This window comes from Notolepis coatsorum, assembly GCF_963971535.1.
Source record: "Notolepis coatsorum genome assembly, chromosome: 18".
NCBI lineage: Eukaryota > Metazoa > Chordata > Actinopteri > Aulopiformes > Paralepididae > Notolepis > Notolepis coatsorum.
The window spans coordinates 59,585,212-59,612,435 of NC_140182.1; the positions used below are offsets into that span (position 1 = coordinate 59,585,212).

The 27,224-nt window shown below is 46.7% G+C and overlaps 1 protein-coding gene across 1 annotated transcript in view; it reads left to right on the forward strand.

Annotated features, from left to right (window-relative positions):
• The window catches only part of poc1b (POC1 centriolar protein B), a 229,080-nt gene that overhangs the window by 25,547 nt on the left and 176,309 nt on the right, over positions 1–27,224 (forward strand). The window contains exons 9-10 of the mRNA XM_084334765.1: positions 190–342; positions 9,969–10,046. Of these exons, the coding sequence (XP_084190891.1) occupies positions 190–342; positions 9,969–10,046 (231 nt within the window). The remainder of the gene's footprint in view (positions 1–189; positions 343–9,968; positions 10,047–27,224) is intronic.

Sequence of the window (27,224 nt, forward strand, 5' to 3'; positions counted from 1 at the left end):
TTACACTCAAATCACTCAACTCGATTTTCGATCAGCAAAAAGTGTCGATTTACAAATTCCACACCAAAACATTAAGATATAGTCAAGTCTAAAAGTCATTGTGCCAACTTGTTAATCCTGCTTTGTGAAATACATCTGGGGGGTTTTCCGCTGCTTTGTCATAGAAACTCTGTCCTCTGTGTCCCCCAGGTGCTGATGTGGAGGACCAACTTTGACACCATAGACTACCGGGAGGTCCTCAGCAGACACAGCAGGAGGTCCACCCGGGACCGCCTGCCTCACCTCTCCGACATACACCCCAGAGGACCTCGCCTTCACTCCCCACAGGCCTCCGCAATAGAGGTCAGAGGGCAAATCTATTTCCATATTATTAAGGCGAGACAGCCTATTTTTTTTTTTTAAATAGATTTCCCAGTTTGTTATGTACATAACAACTAAGAAAATATTTATTGCAAGTTTTCTGAGATTGTATGTTTATATATGCAAAATAGGCGTTACCTAATTAAATATGCGCTAATTAGCATATATCGCTTTAAAAGGTCTCGCCGTTTCGACTCCTGCAGAGTGTTGCACCGGTTACATTTTTTTAACACATGGTGGCGCTGGTGTGTTGTCATATTGGCGTGGCGCCCCTATACCGATGTTTAGGGGAAGCCCTGACATAGATACATGATAGGTGTAACTGAGGGGTTACAAAACCCTGACTGTATTAAAGATTGTGATAGATTAAACCACTGCTAATTATTATTATTATTACTTGCCAGACAGTACAGTTATAATATGGCAGACACTCAGAATAAGACGGCACGGTGACAAAGAAATATCATTTATAGTATTTATTATTATGCAGTAATTGTACAGAATGGGAATTAATGGTCGCGCTTGTATGGCGAAGAATATGAATAAAGTCAGTGAGTAGCAAAGTCAGTTGGAATGAATAATTCCTAAGCTGGGATACTAGACTAAACGCCGCCTGGCGTGGGATGGCACTATAGGGGCAAACGATGGTACCGCTGGAGACAGGGGGTATCCTCCCAGAGATGTAAGCTCTGGAGGAAGGAAGAATGTTCGGATACTCAGTCTGTTCACTTGAAGAAAAAGGGTTCTCGTATAGATCCAGTCCTTATAATCCAAATGCTCAGCAGCAAAGCAATAGCTGTAATCCAATTGCTCGATAGCAATGATGATAGCCAGCTAGCTTCGGTCCTCGAAGCTAGCCCGAGGTAAGATCTTCAAGGTGGTTAAATCCAAACGACAGTGGGTATTAACGAGGCTCTTCTCCACGGTAGTACGTTCCACAATCACTATAATCCAACCAATACTGGTTCTGCAATCGCCGCAGTAGGTTCCAATATGCACATGTCCAGTAGGTCCACGACTAGGCCCTCCTCGTGTACTGGCACTAATTACTAAGTCCACGCACACTTGCTAAGGTTTTACACTAGTTACTAAACGAACTAACTGCTTGGTAATGCTGCACACCGAACGAACTGCTATAACACGATTCACACTAAATGACGACTCTTTACTTCACATTAAGCTAAGTCGAACTTGACGTTACTGCATTAGCTCTGACACTTTTACTTATTCACGTTAGGTTCACAACACTCTGTTTAGACGAACTGCTTGCACTAACACTGTTTCACCGAACTGCTACTGTTCGCGCCTTCCACGATATATATACTTAAGTGGCTTTCTAGTGCCAAGCCTCAGCTCTCGTCTGGAATCAATGCGCCGGCAACAGGCATGTCCCAACATGCCCAGACTCGCCTTTGAACCTGACTTCAGGGGCACGGTGCCTGGCGCCGATAACGTCAAGGGCATTATCCCCATGAGGAAAGTGAATATTACTAGGATTCAAACGCAGGCTTAAAGGGATATAGCTTATATATATAAATAATATACAAGTTATATAAAACAATAAAACGTAGATTCTCAGCTTTAATCTGGCCCTTCACAACAGCCGCCTCCTAATTAGTCCGCACCTAATTAGTTAAGGGAGACAGATTAATTGCTCCATACTTGTTGTGAGGAGTAGGTCAATCTACAAAGTCAGTGGGTCATGGTCGTCATCAGGGGAGTCGGGGAGCTCCGGCAACTCTATCAGCTTCGCCACAGGTCGGGTGTAAGTCCGCCCTTGGACTATGACTTCTGCCGCTCTGACCTTCCCATCAGCACCAGTAATCACTCTGCTCACGCGGCCGGCCGGCCACGTAGCTCGGGGTAGTGACTGGTCTATGATCATAACGACTGTGTCCACCTTCAGGTTGTCCCTGTCCTTTACCCACTTCTGACGGGCTTGGAGGGATGGTAGATAGTGGAGGAGGAAACGGGTCCAAAACTGGTCAGCCAATACTTGACTGTATCTCCACATTCTTCGGCCGTTCATCTCATCAGGTCTGTACACCGCCTGTGGAAGGGCAGGGTCCAGCCGCCCCATCAAGAGATAGTTTGGGGTGACTGGGTCGACGTCTGCTACATCACTTGAGACGTAACCGAGGGGCTTAGAGTTCAAGACGCCCTCGATCTCCGTGAGGACTGTCATCAGGACTTCCTCCACCACGGTCTGGGCCCCAAGCACGGTGTACATGGCAGTCTTTATAGAACGGACTTCTCTTTCCCAGGTTCCCCCGAAATGAGGGGCGTTCGGGGGGTTGAACTGGAATGTGATCTGAGCGGGAGCGAGGCGGGTCTTAAGTCCTTCACCCATAGCCAGGAAGCTCTCGCTCAATTCTCTGTCTCCTCCTTTGAAGTTTGTCCCTTGATCAGACAACAACACAGACGGGGTTCCTCTTCGGGCTTGAAATCTCCGGAAGGACATGAGGAATGAGTCCGTACTCATGGTCTGGAGGATTTCTATATGAACAGCTCGGGTGGTCATACACTTGTACACAATGCCCCACCTCTTCTCTGTCCCTCTTCCTTTCTTGACGTTGAATGGGCCGAAGCAATCCACGCCCGTGGAGTGGAAGGCCCTCTCGCCGAGGCGGCAGGGAGGCAGGTCGGCCATCATCGGTATACTGGGCTGTGCTCGCCACTTGCGACAGGTTAGGCAAGTCCGTTGGAAGCGACGTACTGCTTCTCTCCCTTGGAGTATCCAGAAGCGTCGTCGGATCTCAGCGAAGACTCTCTCTGCCCCCGCGTGGTGCACCACCTCGTCATACTTTTGTATGATCAGCTCGGTTATCTTGTGTCGGCTGTTGAGGACGATAGGATGCTTGGCATCATCAGTCACGTCCGGGGCCCGTCTCAAACGACCACCCACCCTGATGAGGTGCTGGGCGTCGAGCTCTGGGGCCAAAGTGAGAAGTCGGCTGTCTGAGGGAACTGGCTTTTCCCCTTTCAGACAGTCTAGTTCTTCTGGGAATGAGTCTCTTTGGGCTCTCCTTAACAGAGTTCGGCCTCTTTATAGTTTGATGCGTCAAGGTCTGTGGTGGGGGGAACCTCAGGGTGGTGCCACAAGAATGTCCTTTTCTGAGCACTCTCAAGGGTTAAGCAGTCGTCTAGGTTTCGGGTCCGTCGGAGCCGGGGCGTGCGTCAGCCCGCAGAACATAGACTTCTTTATCTCTGCTTCCTCTTGACTCGCCTCCCGTGGTGTGGGGGTAGGCCACTCCTCCTCCGGGAGCTTGAGGAACTCAGGACCGTCACTGTAAGGGTTAAGACGTGTGAGGTCGTCTAAGGACATCCCCCGTGTGATGACATCTGCTGGGTTCTGCTTGGTGTCAACGTATCTCCAGCACGCTGATCCTACCAAGTCTTGAATCTCGCTGACTCGGACTCCGACAAAGACTTTGTATCGACAAGAATCTGACTGGATCCATGTGAGCACAGTCATGGAGTCTGACCACAGGATTGTCTTTCGCACCGTTATGGTGAGTTCACGTTGTATCAGCGTGGCGAGTTGCGCGCCTACCAGAGCTGCGCAGAGCTCTAGACGCGGGATAGATTGCTGCTTGCGGGGGGCGATCCTTGAGCGAGCCAGGACGAAGGCTGTATGTACTTCTCCTCCCTCCTCTCGGGCTCTCAAGTAAGCCACCGATCCGTAAGCTACTTCTGAGGCGTCACTGAAGACGTGCAGGTCCATCTGACACGTCTCCAGCCGCACTGTGGGTGGGAAGTAGCTCCGGCGAGTGTTCTGTATACACTCCGTCGAGTGGTCGGTAGAGGGGTCGACCTTCCCTGCTCCTTGGTCAGGGGTGTGTGCTTGTAATGGAGCGAGTCTGTTTTGAAGCGCCAGATGAGGCCCAATGTCATTTCCTGTGCTTCACCTGGGGTGGTCGCCATCCAGGTCTCGCTGCTTGCTGCCTTTGTCTCTGAGGGGAGGCTGCGGAGTACGTGAGGGTCACTGCTGGCCCATTGCCTAAGGTCGAAGCCGCCTTTGACCAGGGAGGCTCGGAGCTTAAGCAGGATGGTTTCGGCTTCTTCTGGCGTTGATACGCTCTGTAGGCAGTTGTCCACGTAGAAACTCCTCTCTCTACGCTTTGTCTGACCTCCTCGTCGGCTCCAGGGTCTTCGGTCACGTGCTTTTGTAGTGCGAACGTGGCGCAGCATGGACTGCATGTGGTGCCGAAGGGGAGGACCTCCCATTGATAGATGGAGGGTTGTTCATCGTCGATCCTCTCTCTCCACAGGAACCGCAGCAGGGGCTTGTCTTCCTCCATCAGTCGCACTTGTAGGAACATCCCTTTGATGTCGCCGCTGATGGCTACTTTGTCCTAGCGGAAACGTAGTAGTACGCCGAGGAGGGAGGGGCCGAGTGTCGGGCCGGGTAGGAGCAAGTTATTCAGGTTCTGTAGTCCGATCTGATAACTGCAGTTGAATACAATGCGGTTCTTGCCGTTGTGGTGGACCTTGTGATGGGGCACGTACCAGGATTCAGTCGTCTGGTCTGCCTCTTGGTCGTCGATTTTCTTTATGTCCAGCTGTGATCAGTTTGTCGATCTCAGCGCGGTATATCGTTGCTTGAGGGGGGTCTTTAGCTAGACGCCGCTCGGTGTTCAGTAGATAGCGTTGTGTCGCTTCTTTTGATGCGTGGAGAGTGGGCATCCCCTCCCGCCTCAAGAGTGGAGTTGCGTATCTCATCACTCCGTCGACCTCGACCCTCTTTGTCTTCTGCTCGAGGAGAGCTATGGCATACTTGTCTTCCTTGGAGCGAACTAGTTTCCGTTCGTTCTTGAAGGGCATCGAGTCTAATGTCCATAGTCTCTCGACGTGCTGCAAGAGGGTGGTGTCGTTGTCGCTTACCCTCGTGTAGAGGCAGCGTGTGGACGTCGGTTGGTTGGAAGACCCGGAGAGGGGGCCTTGGAGCGTCCAGCCCAGGCGGGTCTTGACCGCGGCTGGGCAGCCTCTGGGTCCGATGTGGACCACGTCCGTTGGGACGATGAGGTCTGCGTGGTCGGAGCCTATGAGCAGGGTCGGGGTGGCGCCGTCGATGAGCGGTATAGGCAGTCGGCGTAGGTGCACGTACTTCTCCATCAGCTGTGGGATGGGGTAGTTATAACGTGACAGACCTATGTCATGGCTTGTGAAGGCATTAGTGATGCTGTACCGCTTCTCGGGCTGCTCGACTGCTGCTATTGTGAATGAGACGTTTTCGCCCTTTATGGTCTTTAGATCTCGCCGAATAGTACGGATTGTCATTGTTTCTTCGGTACCCCGCAGGCCCAACTGGGCTGCGGCGGAAGCGAGGAGGAGAGTCTTTTCAGACCCATCGTCGAGGACGGCGTAAGTGTCCAGGACCTTGTCCTCGTAGCTTAGGAGCACTCGGACCACTTTCAAGAGCACTCGGGAGCTCCCGCTCTTCGCAGGGTCTATATACAGGACATCTGCTCTCGAGCTGCTTTGTGGTACGGGTCTCCGCTTGTTGCTGTCGTGTAGGACATCCAGGTGGGCGCCGTCGCACTTGCTGCATCTTTTCTTCAGGCGGCACTCAGCTGCCATGTGGCTGCGCGCGCAGCGGAAGCAGCGGCGGTTTGCTTTGATTCACTGACTCACTTCGTCAGCAGTCAACTTCTTAAAGGTGTCGCATTGAGACAGCCAATGTTCCTGTTCACAATACTGGCAGGCAATCTTCCACTTTCCCTTCGCGGGGGGGGTGTTATGGCTCTTGTGCCGCGACACTGACTCGGCCTGGTGCATAACGGTCACGGACCGGCAGTTGTCATTGAACCTCCTTGATCCATCTTTAGGGTTGGAGCCACCCCACGCGAACGTGTCTAGTCGTAGACTGCTGACCTCCCTTGCCAGGAAGTCAGCCAGGTCTAGGAGGGATGGTTCTGGGCCGTGGGGGTCACGGTGGTCTCTCTGCCGCTGAAAACGCTCTTGACGGGCTGGAGGGAGCTTCTCCAGTATCCGCTCCACGTTGGAATTTGCATATAGTTCATATCTCCCCTTCTCCTTCTGTGACCCGAGCATCCCCACAAGGGATTGCACCTTGATAGAGAGGTCATCTAGTGCTCTATTGTCTTTGGCTGGGGGGAGGCGGTCGATATCTCGTATTTCTTGGATTACGTAATCCCATATGCGTCCATAGCGCGCATCGAGGGCCACCAGAGCATCAGAGTAGGGGGTTCTTGAGTTCGAATATGCCAGCGCTATGTTATGCGCTCTGGGCACTTTAAGGTGCTTGAGGAGGATGGCATATTTATAAGACTCGTCGTGTACCTCGGACATGATAGTCTCTAAACACATGCGTAGTTCAGTATACTGTGCTCTGTCCTCAGGCGTAAAGTCTGGGAACGTGGGTGTTCCAAGGTAAGATGCCATGGATGGCTGGGACACCGATGCGCGTAGGGGGAGAGGCCTCCTGGGCGAGTCTCCCCGTACGGGTGGTCGTGGGTTAGTGCTGGGTGGGAACCAGAGGCCGGGCCCCCATGTACTGCTCCTCGGTGCTGACTGTGTATTAAACTCACCCATGGGTTGGGTCGGGGGTTCGTAACGCAGCGGCTCGGGGCTGAGGTCGGGGCTGTACTGGGCCTCCGGGTCCAAAATAGGTTCGTGCTGGTGGGCTTGATGTCCTCCCTCATCCTCCGTTAGGCCTTGAAGTCTCTTAGTTAGTTTCTCGGCGACGTAGGTGGGGTCTTCCCGGTGGTCGGGTCCCGTATGGACTGATCGGGGAGGGGAAGGTGCCCTCGACCCGTGTAGAGATGATCTCCGGGAGCTCCGGGTGGAGGAGTGGGGGGTCGCCCTCTGGAGTAATTGCTCCATCATCTGCGCCTGCAGGCGGTCTCTTTCCGCCTCTCGCTGTGCATTGGCGCGGTCTCGCTGAATGTTTTCTTCAGCCTGGAGGCGCCTCTCTTCCAGTCTGATGGTCATCGCTGCGTCAGCCTGGAGGCGACTCTCTTCTAGTCGGATGCGTTCTCGGTCGCTCTGTTGTTGCGCTTGGAGACGTTCTCTTTCAGTTGAAGCTGTCAGCGTGGCGATCAGGGCTTGCGCTAGTCTCTGGTCAGCCTCGCTGGGGGATGACACTGATGGGGGTGATCTGGCGCTGACAGGACTTGGTGGTGACCTGTTCTCTTTACGCGCTCCGAGGTCCATCTCTAGAGCGCTGCTTCTTACTTTCTCCCGCGCCCCGAGGTCCATCTCTGAGACGCGGCACTCTTTATCCTTTGGCGCTCCGGGGTCTATCCCGGTGGCGCTGTCTTTATCCCCCGGCGCTCCGAGGTCCATCTCGGTGGCGCTGTGGTCGTTGGGCATAGTCAAGTCATGTCCCGCTTGTCCCCCCCCGTGAGCTAAGTCAGTTTAGTTTGAACCCACTGGGGTCTCTACTTGTGGGGCCGACAAGTCGATTAGGTTGGGCATGCTTAAGCTATTAGTTTTATCCGCGCTTAACATCTTTTTAGATAAGCTAGGAGGTAGAACGACAGCGTAGTCCTCCAAGTGTGGAGGGGGCTGACGTTGGCGCCTAGGGCGCTCTAGTTTAGGAGAGCCGTTTGGAGAGTGTCCGCCGCTGGCCATATCACTATTAATATGATTAAGATTACTGATACCATCCGGCTCGAAGGACCAATTGTAACTGAGGGGTTACAAAACCCTGACTGTATTAAAGATTGTGATAGATTAAACCACTGCTAATTATTATTATTATTACTTGCCAGACAGTACAGTTATAATATGGCAGACACTCAGAATAAGACGGCACGGTGACAAAGAAATATCATTTATAGTATTTATTATTATGCAGTAATTGTACAGAATGGGAATTAATGGTCGCGCTTGTTTGGCGAAGAATATGAATAAAGTCAGTGAGTAGCAAAGTCAGTTGGAATGAATAATTCCTAAGCTGGGATACTAGACTAAACGACGCCTGGCGTGGGATGGCACTATAGGGGCAAACGATGGTACCGCTGGAGACAGGGGGTATCCTCCCAGAGATGTAAGCTCTGGAGGAAGGAAGAATGTTCGGATACTCAGTCTGTTCACTTGAAGAAAAAGGGTTCTCGTATAGATCCAGTCCTTATAATCCAAATGCTCAGCAGCAAAGCAATAGCTGTAATCCAATTGCTCGATAGCAATGATGATAGCCAGCTAGCTTCGGTCCTCGAAGCTAGCCCGAGGTAAGATCTTCAAGGTGGTTAAATCCAAACGACAGTGGGTATTAACAAGGCTCTATAATCCAACCAATACTGGTTCTGCAATCGCCGCAGTAGGTTCCAATATGCACATGTCCAGTAGGTCCACGACTAGGCCCTCCTCGTGTACTGGCACTAATTACTAAGTCCACACACACTTGCTAACGTTTTACACTAGTTACTAAACGAACGAACTGCTTGGTAATGCTGCACACCGAACAAACTGCTATAACACGATTCACACTAAATAACGACTCTTTACTTCACATTAAGCTAAGTCGAACTTGACGTTACTGCATTAGCTCTGACACTTACTTATTCACGTTAGGTTCACAACACTCTGTTTAGACGAACTGCTTGCACTAACACTGTTTCACCGAACTGCTACTGTTCGCGCCTTCCACGATATATATACTTAAGTGGCTTTCTAGTGCCAAGCCTCAGCTCTCGTCTGGAATCAATGCGCCGGCAACAGGCATGTCCCAACATGCCCAGACTCGCCTTTGTACCTGACTTCAGGGGCGCGGTGCCTGGCGCCGATAACGTCAAGGGCATTATCCAATGAGGAAAGTGAATATTACTAGGATTCAAACGCAGGCTTAAAGGGATATAGTTTATATATATATAAATAATATACAAGTTATATAAAACAATAAAACGTAGATTCTCAGCTTTAATCTGGCCCTTCACAACAATAGGTGATGCCGTTTTTCCCTGCTCTCTGCCTCATCTTGATCACATCCCTGCAAACACCTTTCATGTCCTAACTTTAAGATAAGATAAGCTATTCCTTTATTGATCCCCTTGTGGAAATTCAGTCATCATAGCAGCATGGGGGGAGGAGGGGAGGTACAGGTAGTAGAATACATGATACAGGTCATAGAATTATAGTATGTTGTACTTTGTTCTGATATTTAGAAGAGAGAATAACCCTGGGAAAGTACACTGGGCACCAGTGTCAACGTCAACCAACCTCTCTCTCAATCTTCTCTTTCTTTCTTTCTTTCTTTCTTTCTTTCTTTCTTTCTTTCTTTCTTTCTTTCTTTCTTTCTTTCTTTCTTTCTTTCTTTCTTTCTTTCTTTCTTTCTTTCTTTCTTTCTTTCTTTCTTTCTTTCTTTCTTTCTTTCTTTCTTTCTTTCTTTCTTTCTTTCTTTCTTTCTTTCTTTCTTTCTTTCTTTCTTTCTTTCTTTCTTTCTTTCTTTCTTTCTTTCTTTCTTTCTTTCTTTCTTTCTTTCTTTCTCTCTCTCTTCTGTCTCTTCTCTCTCCTCTCTATCTTCTCTCTTCTCTCCTCTCTTTCTTTCTCTCTTTCTCTCTCTCTTCTCTCTTATGTCTCTTCTCACTCTCTTCTCTCTCTTCTCTCTTCTCTCTTCTCTCTCTTCTCTTTCTCTCTCTCTTCAGATCAGCCCCATGGTGGCAGATACCCAGGCCACTGACCCTCCTGTCATAGAACTGGGCCAAGCTGTCTCCTCCACCACGGTAAGCCTGCGCTAGTTTAAACTCCCTCCAGCCTCACGGCTGAGGAGAAACGGCCTGCGCCCCCACATCAATGAATTGGTTAATCGCCTTGTTAACCACAAGAATGTCATTGTTGCATTTCCTGTGGCCATAATACTTGTACTCGAGTACAATTTTGAGCTACTTGTAATTTACGTGAGTATTTTCATTTTAGGGAACTTCATACGTTTACTCCACTACATTTCAAAGGAAATATTGTACTTTTTACTCCACTACATTTATCTGAACCCATCAGATTTTGCATAGGAAACATGGCAAAAATGTATGAAGATTATGTACTTTCACATTTGAAGCCTGTCAACTTCAAGAGCACGTAATCAGAGCAGCATAACTGGACGACATACCACTTTAACATAACCTTTCATCAGAGCAGCATAACTGGACCACATACCACTTTAACATAACCTGTAGAGGTATATGGATCGAGGATTGAATGCTCCCAAGCACTGGAATACACAAACGCATACCTTTACTTTACTTTAGATACTGAAGTACTCTACTTTTACTTAATTAAGCAGAATTTAAATGGATGACTCTTACTTTTACCAGAGTACTCATTTATCTGGGTATTTTTACTTTTAATTAAGTAAAGGAATTGTGTACTTCTTCCACTACTGCCTGTGGCAAAGCTTCACAAAGTGAAATGCTTTTCAAAATTACACGGTCAGTTATTTGATAGATGGAAAGACTTGGACCGTAGTAGTGAGCTTATTGTTTTTTTTGCGTCAGTTGCTAAGAGAAAACTACCAACCATACGTCATGAGAGAAGAGAAGAAAATAACGAAAAAGAAATTATTTCAAGAGGGAGGGAGCGGGATGTCACCGTCGGCAGCAGAACACTGCAAACATTCCAACATTCCAACACACCAACAATCATACAGCTATGTGTAGAAGAACCATCATAAAATTAGATACAAATGTAAAAGATTCCCTCACAAAAAAAATAAAAAGTGTGTTGTTGACACGATAGCAGATTTTAACCTGTCTACATAAGTAACACGGGCCTCTAATTCCATGTCACCACCACCAGGCGGCAGCGCAGACCGGTGTTTCCTATCTTCCCGGAGCACAAAGCCCTCGTGTGTGTGCTGCTCCCACGAGGTGTCTGAGCGGCGACCCACATGCACTTGTCAGAGAGGCCACAATGCCAGGAGCTTTCACCGTGGTACAGAGCGCTACTTTACTTACCCTCCAGGCCCAGTGCAGGCCTCCCCGAACGCAGACCCGTGCCTCGGCCAAACCCTTTCAGTGGTTGCCGTCTTGTGTTTTCCCACACCCCATTTCTCACAGTCCAGGCTCAGGTATGTCACCTGAGAGGGTCATTTGGGGAACACTTTGCGGGACCTTGACCCGGATTCGCTCCAGAGCCACAGCGAAATCCTGGATGTGAATTAGCATCGTGTTATCTGCTTATTCCGACAAATGTTGATCCCCGGATAAACAAACCTAAGAGCCCTGAGATGATTGCAGGTGGATGACTGGTAAATGGACTGCATTTTTGTAGCGCTTTTATCCAAGCGCTTTTATCTAAGATTCAAGATTCAAGATATTTTATTTGTCATAGGCACAGTTAAACAGACAGAAAATCTTACTTTGCTAGTCCCCCTTCACTTAAACTAGAATAAAAAAATATTGAGAAGAAGTTTAATGCTAAAAATAAAGTATCTTAAATAGATTAATAAAGTAGAAAAATAAGGCACGAGTGACAGAGTGACAGGGTGACAGAATAACAGCATTGCACATTCAGTTCACTTTACAACTCCTGCCTCACCCATTCACTCACACACCGACGGCGGAGGCAACCATGCAAGATACCAACCTGCTCATCGGGAGCAGTTAGGGGGTTGAGTGTCCTGCTCAATGACACACTGCTCGGGAGGAGCCAGAATCGAACCGTGAACCTTCTGGTTACAAGACGATAGGGCTGTCTTAAATACTTCAAAGCTTCAAAGCTTTGTTCGATGGGCATGGGATTCGAATATAAAAATATAATTTGAATATATAAAAAAACTATATAATTTTTTTGCAAGATCAACTCTGCCTCTCTTTGTTAACTACAACAAGCAATGCTGTTTGTTATTTAAGATGAGGTCGGACTCGGCACTGACAGATTTGTGTTCATTGTGCTGCTTTTATAAAGCCTCAAATGACGGCTTACAATATTCCATGAAAGCAAAGTGTTTCGTTTGTCTAAGATTTAAAAGGGTTTAAACTTTACAACACTGACAAAGTTGAACAAAGTGCTGTACAAGTCCCACAACATTAAAAAAATTCAAATAATAATAATAATTATTATTATTTCTTTTAATCTCGAAGCTTCGAATTAAAATCGAATCTCGGCCCAGAAGCTTCGAATTCCAAAAAAAAATTAGAAGGTCAGCCCTACAAGACGACCACTCTGCCACTGTCACCCATAAGGTGTGTGACGCTGTACAGAACAATCAAGTCGTCTGAGCGTTGGCGATGACTGACACGTCTCGACGCAGAGAAGGCAGCGAGACCCACGTGGCGGTGTCTCATTCTCTGGCCACCTGGGAGGGAAAGTCATGAATGGACAGAGTCAAGTGAAAGTCATTTAGAGTGATGATGATGGCCAAGTCAGATAGGCGGTGTTGGTGTAAGACTGCAGCGAACACACACACAAACTTGTGCAAAAACAGCCATTCATGATTCTCTCAGCTGTGTGTGTGTGTGTGAGAAAGAGACATGTTTGATTGTGTCATTATAAAAACAAATGAGGCATAATGACAGTAGTTCAAGTAGATATAAATCAGGGCATCACAACAGCATTGCAGGTAATAGATGTAAGATGTAGCCTAAACAGGTTACACATATAGGGTGAAAAACTGTTTTTTTGCAATGAGTCTCAGTCATTGACTGACTGACTGTCTGAGTGAATGAGTGAGTGACTAGCTGGGTGACTGACTACCCATTGCTGAAACACTCATGCACAAGTGTTGTAAATACTGACCAGACCAGAGCATCTGAGTGTTATAGCTACTGACCAGACCAGAGCATCTGAATGTTGTAGATACTGACCAGACCAGAGCATCTGAGTGTTGTAGTGTATTGACCAGACCAGAGTGTTGTAGTGTATTGACCAGACCAGAGTGTTGTAGTGTATTGACCAGACCAGAGTGTTGTAGTGTATTGACCAGACCAGAGTGTTGTAGTGTATTGACCAGACCAGAGCATCTGAGTGTTGTAGCTACTGACCAGACCAGCGCATCTGAGTGTTGTAGCTACTGACCAGACCAGCGCATCTGAGTGTTGTAGCTACTGACCAGACCAGAGTAACCATCTGAACAGGCTGTGTTTATTATTTTATTATACTTTATTTTTTTACCACACATTTTTTTTTTTTTTTACTAGACTTCACTCAGGTGTATTATTGATGCTCTCATTGATACTATGTGTGTGTGTGTGTGTGTGTGTGTGTGTGTGTGTGTGTGTGTGTGTGTGTGTGTGTGTGTGTGTGTGTGTGTGTGTGTGTGTGTGTGTGTGTGTGTGTGTGTGTGTGTGTGTGTGTGTGTGTGTGTGTGTGTGTGTGTGTGTGTGTGTGTGTGTGTGTGTGTGTGTGTGTGTGTGAGATATAGAGAGAGAGGGGGGTGAGAGAGATGAGGAAGGGGCAAAAGAGAAAGAGAGCTTGAGTGTGTGTGTGAGGGAGAGAGGGGGGTGTGTGATTAATCAGCCCTTGTGTGTGTGAATGTAACAAGTTCCTAACGTTTTCTTTCCCCTATTATTTCATGCACACTTTATTCATTGTTTTAAATTATTATTTTCTTTTAAGTTATTTTGTGCATCACTCTGTTTTGAATTTGATGCAAATTTGCAATGCATGAGGGTCATCCTTTTGTGTTAAATGGCTGCATAAAGCAAGCATTTGTTGACTCGCATGTTGATAAGAGTATTAAAACTTGAAACTTGAAAAAGATCTGTTTAAGGTAAAAAAAATGTAAAAAATAAAAATGCGATTAATTTGCGATTAATCGCGAGTTAACTATGGACAATCATGCGATTAATCGAGTTAAATATTTTAATCGTTTGACAGCACTAATATATATATATATATATATATATATATATATATATATATATATAATAAAATAAAAAAAACAGTTAACACTTTGACTGCCACACTGTTAGCACGTTGTGTTGTGAGGGTGCCAGCCTTATAGTCATTTCCGCGGTCGTTTCAATATGTTTGCGAAGAGAGAGAGAGAGAGAGAGATATCGATCGATCGATCGATCTGTGGTCCAGACAGAGAGATAAGCAAGACAGCTAAGATGAGCCCCTAAAGGATATTCAACTTTTAATGGAATAACAAAACAGAAGGAAACGATAACTTCAAAGGCAACATGAATATACATAGATCCAAAAGGACAAAGATCAACACTTAAATCCAAAGAGAAGAGGATCTATACCAGAGAAAACAAAGTAGCAAGGAGCCAACGGCCGACATCAGCTAAGGAGGCTAACTGCAAATAGAGTAGCCAGGTACTGACACCAGGTACACACCGTTAGCTACGACAGCTAGCCGGCCCGCTTTGGCTCAATATAACATTAGCTACGACAGCTAGCCAGCCCGCTTGGCTCAATATAACGTTAGCTACGTTAGCTAGCCGGCCCGCTTTGGCTCAATATAACATTAGCTACGACAGCTAGCCGGCCCGCTTGGCTCAATATAACGTTAGCTACGTTAGCTAGCCGGCCCACTTGGCTCATTATAACGTTAGCTACGTTAGCTAGCCGGCCCGCTTGGCTCAACATAACGTCTACGACAGCTAGCCGGCCCGCTAGTTCAACATAACGTTGGCTACGATAGTTAGCCGGCCCGCTATCTCAAAATAACATTAGCTACGATAGCTAGCCGGCCCGCTAGCTCAACATAAGGTTAGCTACGATAGCTAGCCGGCCCGCTGGTCCAACAGAACGTTAGCTACGATAGCTAGCCGGCTAGCTGGCTCCACATAACGTTAGCCAACATAACGTAGCCACGATAGCTAGCCGGCCCGAGAGAGAGAGATATCTCCACGGCGGGAATAGAATAGAGTGCATTAAAAACTCACCAAACGTCCAAGAGGATGGAGACAACCGCGTGGAGTTGACGAAGTTCATCTGCCGAATGACTGTCCTCTTCATCTTGGCATAACAATGCTGCACGTGCTCTCTCTAGGTTAGCTAACGCTAGTTAGCCTTTAGCTAAGCTACTAGCCGACATGGCTATCCCGACTGAACCACACGTTAGCACTCGATATTATAACGTAGCTAAAGCTAACTAGCACACCCCCTGAGGCGGCCCTGTGTACTAGGGGTGGGGGAAAAAATCTATACGTAGTAGTATCGCGATACTTTGCGTGGCGATACTATATCGATACAGGGACGCCAAGTATAGATATTTAATTATTCATAAAAAATAAATTGTATAAGGAAGTTGCATTGTTCATTTCAATACCTGTAATAGTACAGTAGTCCACACACACATGTGCATTCAGTTAAGTTGGAATATGACTGTAATACAAACAGTTCAGTTTGTCAGGTACATGCAACACAGATTAGTGTTGACATCTGTCTGCTTGAGAAAATACCATGTTCTGCAATAAAAATGATTGAAGTGAGATGAACAGACTGAACTTTATTTTATTAGATAAAACATGTTGACAAAGTTTTACTTTGCAGTTGAAAAAAGGTAATAAAAAAAATTTGTTTTGTTTTGAAAATCGCGATGTATTTAGTATCGTTTTAACTCAAAACTCTGACCGTGTTTGCCGACCATGTTTTTCGTCCGGTGAAACACAGAACTGTGATTGTTAGAAAAAATACGTTTCAGATTAGGTAAAATAGACATAGAATGTACCTTACCTTAGCCAGAAGGTATTCCAAGAAGAATAATTCCAAGTGATCGCATCGCCATCGCAATTACCAGTGTATATGTCTATACACGCTTCGATGGTCAAATACGCTTATGCAACGGAATTCCGAGGCGAGCTATGAATTTCTGTTCCAGCAGAAGGAGGGGCCACTAACCGAGGAGAAATGAAAGTGAAGCTGACTATCAACCCCAAGCCATTGCAGTTCAGACACGGACGATACTGCCACCTGGTGATAGTCGATCAGCATTGCAGTTCTGATGTGTGGGGATGTGCCTAAATGATGCAGATCACTCCCGGCAGGTCTGTAGAGCGGGGATCAAAGTAAAAAGATCAAACGATCCAAAAACGTAATATGTCGTTTCTGGCACTCAACACTTGTCGGGCAAAAACTTAATATGTCGTTTTTTGGCACAGAATGTGTTAAGAATCATATACAAATAATCACATGCACAGCCTATGTACAAAAAATAAATAAAATAAATAAATAAACAGGGAGGAGTAGGGGGTGGGTGAAAGTATGTGTGTGTGTGTGTGTGCGCATGTGTATGCAAACGGATGCGTGTGTCTGGGTGCGATTATGAAAATGAATGAGTGCTTGTATGTTGTGTGTGAGAGGGTGTATGCAAGTGTGAAACTGGGGTATCAGCAAGAGCAGGAGGGATCTACTAAGAGCGTGTACAGTATATTCTTGAAGGCAGTGAAGTAAGAGCTGTACGTTTAAGGGTGTCTTGAAAAGCGTTTCAGTCATAAGCTGCTGCAAAGTGAAAGGAGTTTCGGCCGAAGGTGGTCTTGTTTGATGAGCTCGCTCTAGCTCTGGTTTGAGCATCTGAGCTTCACAAACTCATGACAAGGGCATGTTTTGTATAATAAGCGACCGCATGAACAAAATGCCAACTTTGGTTGAGGCTAAATAAAGCAAGATGCATGTCACGTTATCTCAGCACAGCAGTGTAGTGTCAGTCATCGTCATATGATGTTCTCAAATCAATGAGTAATTGTCTTTAAGATGTTGTGTTAGACATTTAGACATAGGATATACGGTATACACATAGTTGTTTACATTAATCATACATACATGTATATCCCGATTCCCCACTGGCATGTATCCGGGTCCGGCTTTAACTATAATAATAATATATAATAATACACTTTATTTATTTAAGCACCTTTCATACAAGAATTGCTCAAAGTGCTTCACAGCAGTAAAATAAAGACGGGCATAAAATGAGCACAAAATTGGCAGATCAAGAGCAATGCATAAAGTGCAGACATAAAACAAGCATGAAATGAGCATAAAATAGACAGCAGCAAAATAGACAATGTCAAGGTAAGGCATATAACATTAAATCACATAGTTCTTCATATTAGGATTTAACATCTTAACACAATCTGCGCCAAAAACGAGTTAACTCGTTATTGCCCGCCATGCGTTCAGCGCCAGAAACGAGAACTCGTTTTTGGGATCGTTATTTCGTTTATTCGCTATATCTATTCATAATTCATAGCTGCAGCCTCTGTATACTCTTCCGACGCTGTCTGAGCTGGCAGACGGTCAACACGCCCTCTACTGCCTTACAGAGCTATTGCATCCCATTGGAAATGGGCTGGTGTGTTTTAGGAGCCGATCTGAGCCGGGCGGGCGGGGTTTAAATACTCAGGCCTTTACAACGACGGCATGGAATACTAACCCCGCCCGCCCATCCGTGTGTAACGCTCGGTAATGTCGGGGACATGATCGCTGTGGATAACTGGAATGGCAATCAGATAATTGGATTCTTTTTTTTGCATTACATCAGCTACCAGGTAAGGACTCTATATATGAAACCTTGCGTTTTATAGTATTATAGATATAATAATGATAATCTAGCGTTGATTTCGGGATGATTAGATAATCAGCCGAAAAATTACAACGTGATGACTGGATTACACTAAAATGCCTTTTTCTCGTCTTTTTCCTGGAATTACTCAAAAGCACCCATACTCACTATTCAAAACGGTATAAAACGGAGATGTACGGATGAAAAAACAATCTGTTTTGGGCATGTTGACTGGAAGCAACTCACTGACAGTCGACGGCATTATTAGACCCATAGATATAATATAAGATATATTTTAAGCACTCGCAAATGTCGCAGTCTAAAACTATATCCATTGAATAAAGACCTGGCGCTGAAGGGGGATCAGCGCCCCCTGCTGCTGGCGGTCAATGTGTTTACTCTTTGATTATCACATGTTTGATACTATGCTTTCCTAGTCTTTTTCCACTGCATGGAGTACTGTGCTGTACCTGTGCTGAGCCAGGGTGTGGGTCACAGTGATTCAGATTTTTATGCTGATATGAGTTATTCATTATCACTGGTAAAATTATGCTTTGGTCTTCAAAGGGCATCCTTTTTTTTAAGAAGTCGTTCTGTATGATTGCATTCATTCGTTGACAAAAACAGATGTGGTAATTGGGGAATTTGACGAGTCGACAACACGTGATGACTATCAGTTGAGGAAGAATGTGTTTGGCTGCGGACGTCCTCATCCGGGCCAGCGATGACCCTGACGGATACTGGTTACATGTGGGCCTGCATTCCACATGATGACTAGCGCTGCGCAATCAATCTAATCGCAATTGCAATGTCAGCACGTGCAATTATATAACTGCAAAGAATTGCATTTGCGTTTTTAATTAAATAAGTGTTTGTGTGTGTGTGTGTGTGTGCCCGCGCGCGCACGGAATTAATGCAAGTGAAAGCCCTGCGACTACTCTCATTTAATGTCAAAACTATGAGTAATCTATATTTTTCTTGATAAAGAAGCAAGTAGACTCATGCCACCATTTATTTATTATATCGCAATCGCAATATTGTCCACAATAGCCACAACCGCACTCTTTCACCTAATAATAACAACACATCCACAACATCTCTGCAGTGTCGGTTTGTGCCTCTACAGTATGTGATCTGTTCATCACCACACAACATGCCTCTTCTCCTCTCCCTCTCAGTGCCGTGGGCTCATTCAAGTTTGGGTGCTTGCTTTCCTCTCCTCCTCCTCCTCTCCCTCCTCCTCCGTGTCGCAGCGGGAGGCTGTCCTGGCTGGGCTCCCTGTGTGAAGCGCCCAAGCATAGCTGAGCGGAGAGGCCCATGTCCACCAGGGAAAGGGGGAGCTGGTAGAGGGGGAGATGGAGAGATAGATGAAGAGAGAGAGAGAGAGGGAGGAGGAATCCACGTGCCTGTGCCAGGGCCCTCGGGGGGGCCCCCAACCAGAGAGCAGCAGCAGCAGCAGCCCTAATTATAGACTAGCTAGGCTGTCTGACTAGCTCACTGCATCCTGGTCACACACACATACACAGACACACATGCACACAGAACTCACACTCACACTCACACACACAACACGCACACACACAAACACAGACACACACACATGCCCTGAAAACACACAATAGTGCTCACTTGACGTGGTGCAGTTAAGGATGCATATCCAGTCAGTGTACAGTAGTTAACGATCCATAGACAGCCTCATCAGACTCACTCTCCAGCACCATCCTCAGCCAGATACACTCATTCACATATACACTCTGTGCACACACACACACACACACACACACGCACACACACACGCACACACATACACACACACACTAACTTAACTCCATCACACTCATTCACATACTGTATACACTCTCTGTCACTTTAACACTTTCTCCCTGCCATCTACTGTATCTACACACACACACACACACACACACACACACACACACACACACACACACACACACACACACACACACACACACACATAGCCACACATGTTTCCATGCATTGTGAGTACATTCTCCATTGCATTCATCCACTAACTCCTTGGCCAGAGAGGGTTGAATCTCCCCGCTCTGCCCCTGCTTGATGAGTGGTCGTACCTAGGGGTGCACCGATGTATCGGTCGGGTATCGGTATCGGCCGATAAGTGCCTTGTTGACTGCAATCGGCCTATCGGCCGATAAGCTCGAATGTGCCGATGGCAGTAGCCGATAAATATCCATCAATTTGTGTAGCGTCAAAAGACAAAAAAAAGTTCACTCGCGACCTGCACAACGCCGTCCCCAGTCCCCCACACACACACACACACACACAAGCTACTGCATCAAAGTTACTACTTATGATTAACAAGGCATTCGTTTTGTGGCATTAACGCTATATAGTTAGTGTTACACGTTCAATAACATCAGCATATTATTTACCCGAACGTAGCAAGCATACTCGTTCATACTAGCTCAGTTCCTTCTGTTGCTCATAGAGCCCTGAGTTTTACCCATTCTGCAATCTGTTAATAAAGTTTTCAATCAGACACATGTATAGAAAGGCTTTGTTTTATTATAACATTCGTTGCAGTAAAATCATTATGCCTCATTTAGTCATCCTGCAGAGCTAAAAGCTAAACGTCGGCCGCGCCGCCGTTTGTTGTTGTTGTAGAATACCTCTCGTCAAAATCAATGGCGGACAAAAGCGGAAGTAAAAAATGTATACGCGCTTTCCGATTGGTGGTAACAGCAGAGGCGGGTGCAAGCGGTGTGTGACGTAATTGGCAGAATCGACTGTCAATCAAAATTTCATTGGTTGAGAGCTCTGGTTGAGACAATAGTATCCAGCTGCAGCCCGGTAGACCATACTGGTAGAACTAGTATCTAGCTGCAGCCCGACAGACCATACTGGGAGAGAGAGAGTGCTATTTCTTGATGTTTCCTTTTTTTAAGTAAGTAAAGAGGCCTATGTTCATATCGGTGAGCACAATTTGTAACACAAATATACAGTAGTTTCATAAAAAAAAATATAATAATTACAAAAAATTTATTTACAAAGAAAAAATGTATAAAAAATTTGCCACAAATATCGGTATCGGTATTGGCCGATTGTGTTAGTTGAACAATCTGTATCGGTATCGGTGGCAAATTTTCATATCGGTGTGTGACGGATCATACTGGTCTGCGTTGTGTTTGATGTTAAATGAGAATGTCCCGAGGGGGAGTCGAACAGGGGGCTCCCACGTCCGCGGGCGACGACACAGGCCGCTGCACTAAGAAGTGAATTCACTCCTAACTACCGTACCTATGCGTCTGTTAACCCTGTTATGGGGAAGTGAGTTTAATTTACTAGCCTGCACTGCCACAGTCACTCGTCAACACACCTGTTTCCGTGACTGTGGACATACCCACGGGCTTCCCCGTTACAGGTGCATCCCTAGTCGTACCGGGTTGTCAGTCACTGTGGTTTCTAGGGCTGTCCCCGACTAAGGATTTGGATATTCGACTTTGATTGGCCGAAATTTGTAGATAGTCGACTGGAATGCAAAAAATGCCAAAAAAAAAAGCATACTTTTTTTTGTTATCATTCCATTTTGGCTGTGGGGGGTGCTTAACTCATTGACCGCTGGGGATTAGCCGGGGCCCCGCTCTAGCACTGCCATGCTTTAAAAGAGAGGAGTGGATCACCTTGTTTGTAGAGCTATAACTATATTCTATATTATAGCTATGGATACAATACTATGGCCCATTTGACATCACCTATCGTTCAATATGTGAAAAAGAATGAATTTTTCCATCCATACGTTTCCGTGTTATACCGTGGTGAATATAAGTATGGTTTTAGAGCGATAGCCGTATTAGTCAATTCCACTATAGACTTTGTCATTTCTTGCCTGGACCCGCTATTATTCCGAAATCAAATCTATATCATATGTATTATGTTCCATCATGAATGCATGAAGGGGGGGGGGGGTCGTTTCTGATTATTTCATTGTCAGTAACGGCATCCGTATTGAACACTAAAAACGCTTATCAGCCCGATCGGTATGAAAGCATTGCAGGATCAAGCAAAAATGTACGTCAAATCGCCCTTACCTGTTATCGGGAGTATTCCAAAAATAATATTCCAATTGTTTGATCCAATGTCGATTTGGTCCATGGCATAATCCACCACAACATATGGATCAGGGTTATTTGATGGCTTTCAATGGAGCCGGGACAACCGTTCGCCTCGGCCAACAAGGAAAAATTTAACCCGAGACATTTGGCCGTCCCACAGGTTACAAAGGGTGCTTGATACCGCTGTCTAGCGTGATGTGGCCAGTATTGCACTTTGATATTCTCAGGATGATTCCCCATGTTAACCTCGAGTCCGTGTGCCTGTAATGAATAGAAATATTGAATAAAATAAATAACGATCAAATAACGTATAAATATATACGTGGTTGGCGTTCAGCGGTCGTCGGCCAAACACATATATAATCGTTGTTGGCGGCCATAATGTCTGAAGGAGTCGACTGAAGGCTTCTTGTCCTCTGCGAAAGCATGCAATTGGTCCACTGATGGATACATCTTGATATTTGTCTAGTGTGTTCGGGTGAAATCCTCTTTCAGTGACTCTGTGCCCATTTTCTTAGGCAGATAGCCTTGCTGGTATGCACGCCATTAGCATTAGCCACGCTTCTAGGCCTCTTTGCTTTTGGAAAGAATGATTACAAAAAATGTAATAATAATAATTATAACATTATTTTTATTAACAATTTCTTTTGCATTCGACTAAGAGGTTGGCAGTCCACTACGGCTCCTTTCGATCGATTAGTCGACTATTCGACTAATCGGGGTCAGCCCTAGTGGTTTCCCGTGACGACCAATTGCAATCGGAATCCCATGTCCGGCACACCCCTACTTGTGAGTACCGGCCGAAATGTCCTCCCAACCCAAATTGGCATGAGTTTGCGGAGAGTCCACCATCACATGCACAGTTGTACACACACGCACGCACGCACGCACGCACGCACGCACGCACGCACACACACACACACACACACACACACACACACACACACACACACACACACACACACACACACACACACACACACACACACACACACACACACACACACACACACACACACACTCATTCACATTCACTCGCAGCCCCAATGACTTGCTTCCACAGACAGACATCCAGTCCTTCCCTCTTCCTCCTCAGAAGATACTGTAGCTAGTCTGTATGAGCCAGTGTGTGTGCATGTGTGTGCGCGTGCGCATGCACGTGTGAGTGAGAGAGACGGGACGGTCTGAGGGCTGAGTCGGGGCCCGGGGTGGGGGTTGCCCCTAGTGTCCCCTCCTCCATCGTCTCTTATCACCGGGGGCCCTGTGGCCGGAGGTTTCCTCCGCTCCTCCCCTCTGTGTCTCCTATCCTCTCCCTCTCCTCATCCACCACCACCGCCGCCAAAACCCCCTTCCGCCCTGCATCTCTGTTTCCTCTCCATCACCCTAATGGGTCCCAGCGTAGGCGGAAAGAGAGAGAGGGACAGAGAGGGAGAGAGAGGTTGTATGCAAACTGCCTGGAGCGGGTCTTTTCCTATAATCGTAGTTCCTGTCATCATTAATGACCCCTCGTGTCCCTAATTCAGGCCAATACCCTTTTGTGTGTGTGTGTGTGTGTGTGTGTGTGTGTGTGTGTGTGTGGGGGTGGGTGGGTGGGTGGGTGGGTGGGGGGAGTGGTATTGACCCTGCATGCTCTTAACTTGAGTGCACTGTGCAGTGCACATAGTTTGTGTTTAAGTGAATTTTTTATTTTTTTATTATTGCGCACGCCTGGCATGCACAAACACACCGGAACTGAAGTGCACACGTCGGCCAGAGGAATTGACGATGCTGTGTGCCGGGTATCATAGCTTTATTCTTGCATGTCATGTTTTCTTGTTTGAGTAAAAGGATTTTGTTGAGTACAGCCAGCCATGCACGTCTTTGACTTGGTTTATCCTGTGTGTGTGCGCGTGTGCATGTTTAGTGTGATGGCACCTATATGACATCACTATCGGTATAGCATTATTTCCATGTGCCTCTTTTGTTCTGTTGTCTGATTTAGTTTCAGATATTTCCTGTGTGCATGGATGTTTTGGTTGTATTTGCGTGTAGATTTAGTTGGAAGGTAAGTTTCCTCTGAGGAGCGCAAAGAAGATGTTTCCCTTTGTGTGATTACATTTTCATCTGACAGGAAATTAAGATGAAATTCAGAGAGTGAGGATGTTCTGTAGTGTCTTCAATCAGCACATCTTTCTCAATCTTTCTCTGGTCTGTCTATCTGTCTGTCTCTCTCTCTTTTCAAGTCAAGTCAAGAGTTTTAATTGTCACGGCATACAAGTATACAATGAAATGCGGGTGTTACAACTAGAGGTGGGCATAGATAATTTTTTTTAATCTAGATTAATCTATCTGCAATCCTGGATTTAATCTAGATTAAAATGGCTAAAAAAAATGCCGAAGGCATTCAAAATATGTGTGTTCTACCCAAATAATGACCAGAAGTAAGTCCTTACTTTTTCTTTCCTCCTTATGTTTCTCAGGCCAGGTGGCCCATTACACCATGAGCCCATCTCCCGTTTCCAAAATGCATTACAGACTGTTTGAAAAAGCTGTTTTGCTATGATAATTGGTAATGAAATATCAAAATAATGTTCAATAAGATGTACTTGTGTTTAATAAGTTGTTTTATTCAGAAGTTAACACAAATAAATAATATTACCAGTACAGTACAGTATCTAGCACTCTCAGGAGCAAAACAGAAAGAATAATTTCAGACTTGAACTATGTGACATGGCTTGAATCAACTGCTCCAGTGGAGTTGCTCAGTGGCCAATGGTGTCAACTGTGGTTGTACTGGGCAGCTCCCAGGTGTGAATGGAACTGTGTGAATGTGAAGCAGGGCGTTCCTGAAAAAGAGCATCTGTGCTCAGTGAACCTACCCTGGGTAAATAAAGGTACATTTTTTTTTTTTTTTTTTTTTTAAGATTAATGCGTTAATTATATTATCGCGAGATACTAGAATAGCGTTAACGCAGCACGTTAACGCCGTTAACGGCCCAGCTCTAGTTACAACATATAATAGAATCCAATAAAAAACAACATTGTGCAATAAACAGGTAACAGGTAACATGGTGTGACATCTCGGTATCTGTACATAGTTATTGGTAACAGGTAACATGGTGTGACATCTCGGTATCTGTACATAGTTATTTACAGAGCGTATAGGACATGCTAGGTAGCTTTGGTAGTGCAATACACTGTTCCTGTTATTCTAATTTAAAGTGGCCTTTCCTTTTGGCCATAAGTGTGCGGCATGAGTGTGTGCCCGCTCATGTTAAAGTGTTAAGTGGCTGCTAGTGTGTGAGCGTGCACAGCGTGCGTGTCGTGTGTGTGTTCATGTGTGCTTGTGTGTGGATAGTTCAGTGTTCTGTGGCACTCAATGTTCATTGTTCAGGGCTCTGATGGCCTGGGGGAAGAAGCTGAGCCTAAGCCGCTCTGTCCTAGTAGCTGGGGTTCGCAGGCATCTGCCTGACCTCAGCAGCTGGAACAGGCTGTTATTGGGGTGGTGAGGGTCTTTCATTATCCTGCAGGCTCTGGATTTGCACCTCTTGTTGTATAGAACCTGCAGGGGAGGTAGTGCAATACCCGTGGTACGCTCGGCTGAGCGCACCACTCTCTGTAGGGCCTTCTTGTCTTGTGCCGTGCTGTTTCCATACCAGGCAGTGATGTTTCCGGTCAAGATGCTCTCTACAGCTCCTGAGTAGAAGGACTGGAGTATCTTCCCCGATACTCTGAACTTCCTTAACTGTCTCAGGTGGTAGAGGCGCTGTTTCGCCTTCTTTACTACTGTGTCTATGTGTGTTGACCATGTCAGATCCTCTGAGATGTGGACCCCCAGGTACTTAAAGCTGCTCACCCTGTCCACGGTAGCCCCGTTAATCATCAGTGGTGTGTGTGTCTCCTGCTGTCCTCTCCTATAATCCACGATCAGCTCCTTGGTTTTACCAATGTTCAGGAGCAGGCTGTTGTCCTGGCACCAGCGTTCCAGTACCTCAACCTCCTCCCGGTAGGCCTTCTCGTCGTTGTCCGAGATCAGCCCCACCACCACCGTGTCGTCTGCGAACTTCACTATGGAGTTGGAGCTGAACTTGGCCACACAGTCGTGTGTGTAGAGTGAGTACAGCAGGGGGCTTAGAACACAGCCCTGGGGGGACCCGATGCTCAGGGTGATGGTGTTGGAGGTCTGACCCCCCACCCTGACCGCCTGGGGTCTTTCACTCCGAAAGTCCAGTACCCAGGCGCTCAGGGCGGAGCTCAGACCCAGCTCGATCAGCTTGTCCACCAGTCTGGTGGGGACTATGGTGTTGAACGCTGAGCTGTAGTCAATGAACAACAGTCTCACATAGCCCCCCTTCTGACGGTCAAGGTGGGAGAGGGTGCTGTGCAGTACCTGGGAGACCGCGTCGTCAGTGGACCTGTTTGTCCTGTATGCAAATTGCATAGGGTCCATATCACTGGGGAGGGAGGCACAAATGTGGTCCTTGACCAGCCTCTCAAAACATTTCATGACCACAGAGGTGAGTGCCACCGGTCTGTAGTCATTTGGACATGTTGGGGAGGGTTTCTTCGGTACAGGGATGATGGTAGACATCTTGAAGCAGGCAGGGACCACCGACTCCGCCAGGGATTGATTAAATATGGCGGTGAACACAGGGGCTAGCTGGTTGGCACAGGACTTAAGTATGCGTCCTGTTATTCCATCTGGGCCAGCAGCCTTCCTGGTGTTCACCTGCATAAATGCTCTTCTCACACTGTGTACCGTCAATGAGAGAGCGTCCCCGCCCCCCCGCGGATGCCCCCCCCCCTCCACAGCAGCCGGCGCACCAGTGACGTCACTAGCCGTTGGGCTAGCAGTGCCACTGTTTGCACCAAACCGCGCGTAGAAGATGTTGAGCTGGTCCGCAAGGGAGGCGTCGTCGCTCCCCATTGAGGGGGCGCTGACTTTTCTCTCTGTCTCTGTCTCTCTCTCTGTCCCCCTCTCTCTCTCTGCCCCCCCCCCCTCTCTCTCTCTCTCTCTCTCTCTCTCTCTCTCTCTCTCTCTCTCGCTCTGCCTGCCATTAAGCGCTGTGAGCTAACAGCATTACCAAGGCTCAGTGCTTCTGAATGGAGCTCTAGCGGAAGAGGCTGTATCACTGCTGGGGACAGTCTCTCTGTCTACATTGACACAGACTTGCGTCCCAGCAGGTATTGAATGGACGACTCCGCTTTTGTCCTCGTTTCACTTATGATAAGTTGTGAAGTCGACTGAAGCTGGTCCCATTTTTATCCTGTCTTTAAAGACGTTGTGTAACAAGAGACTAGTTTTGTTCTGGTGGGAGGGTGTCTCAGATTATTGTTGAGGGGGGGGGGGGGGGGTCTGCGGTCTTGTTGAGGGG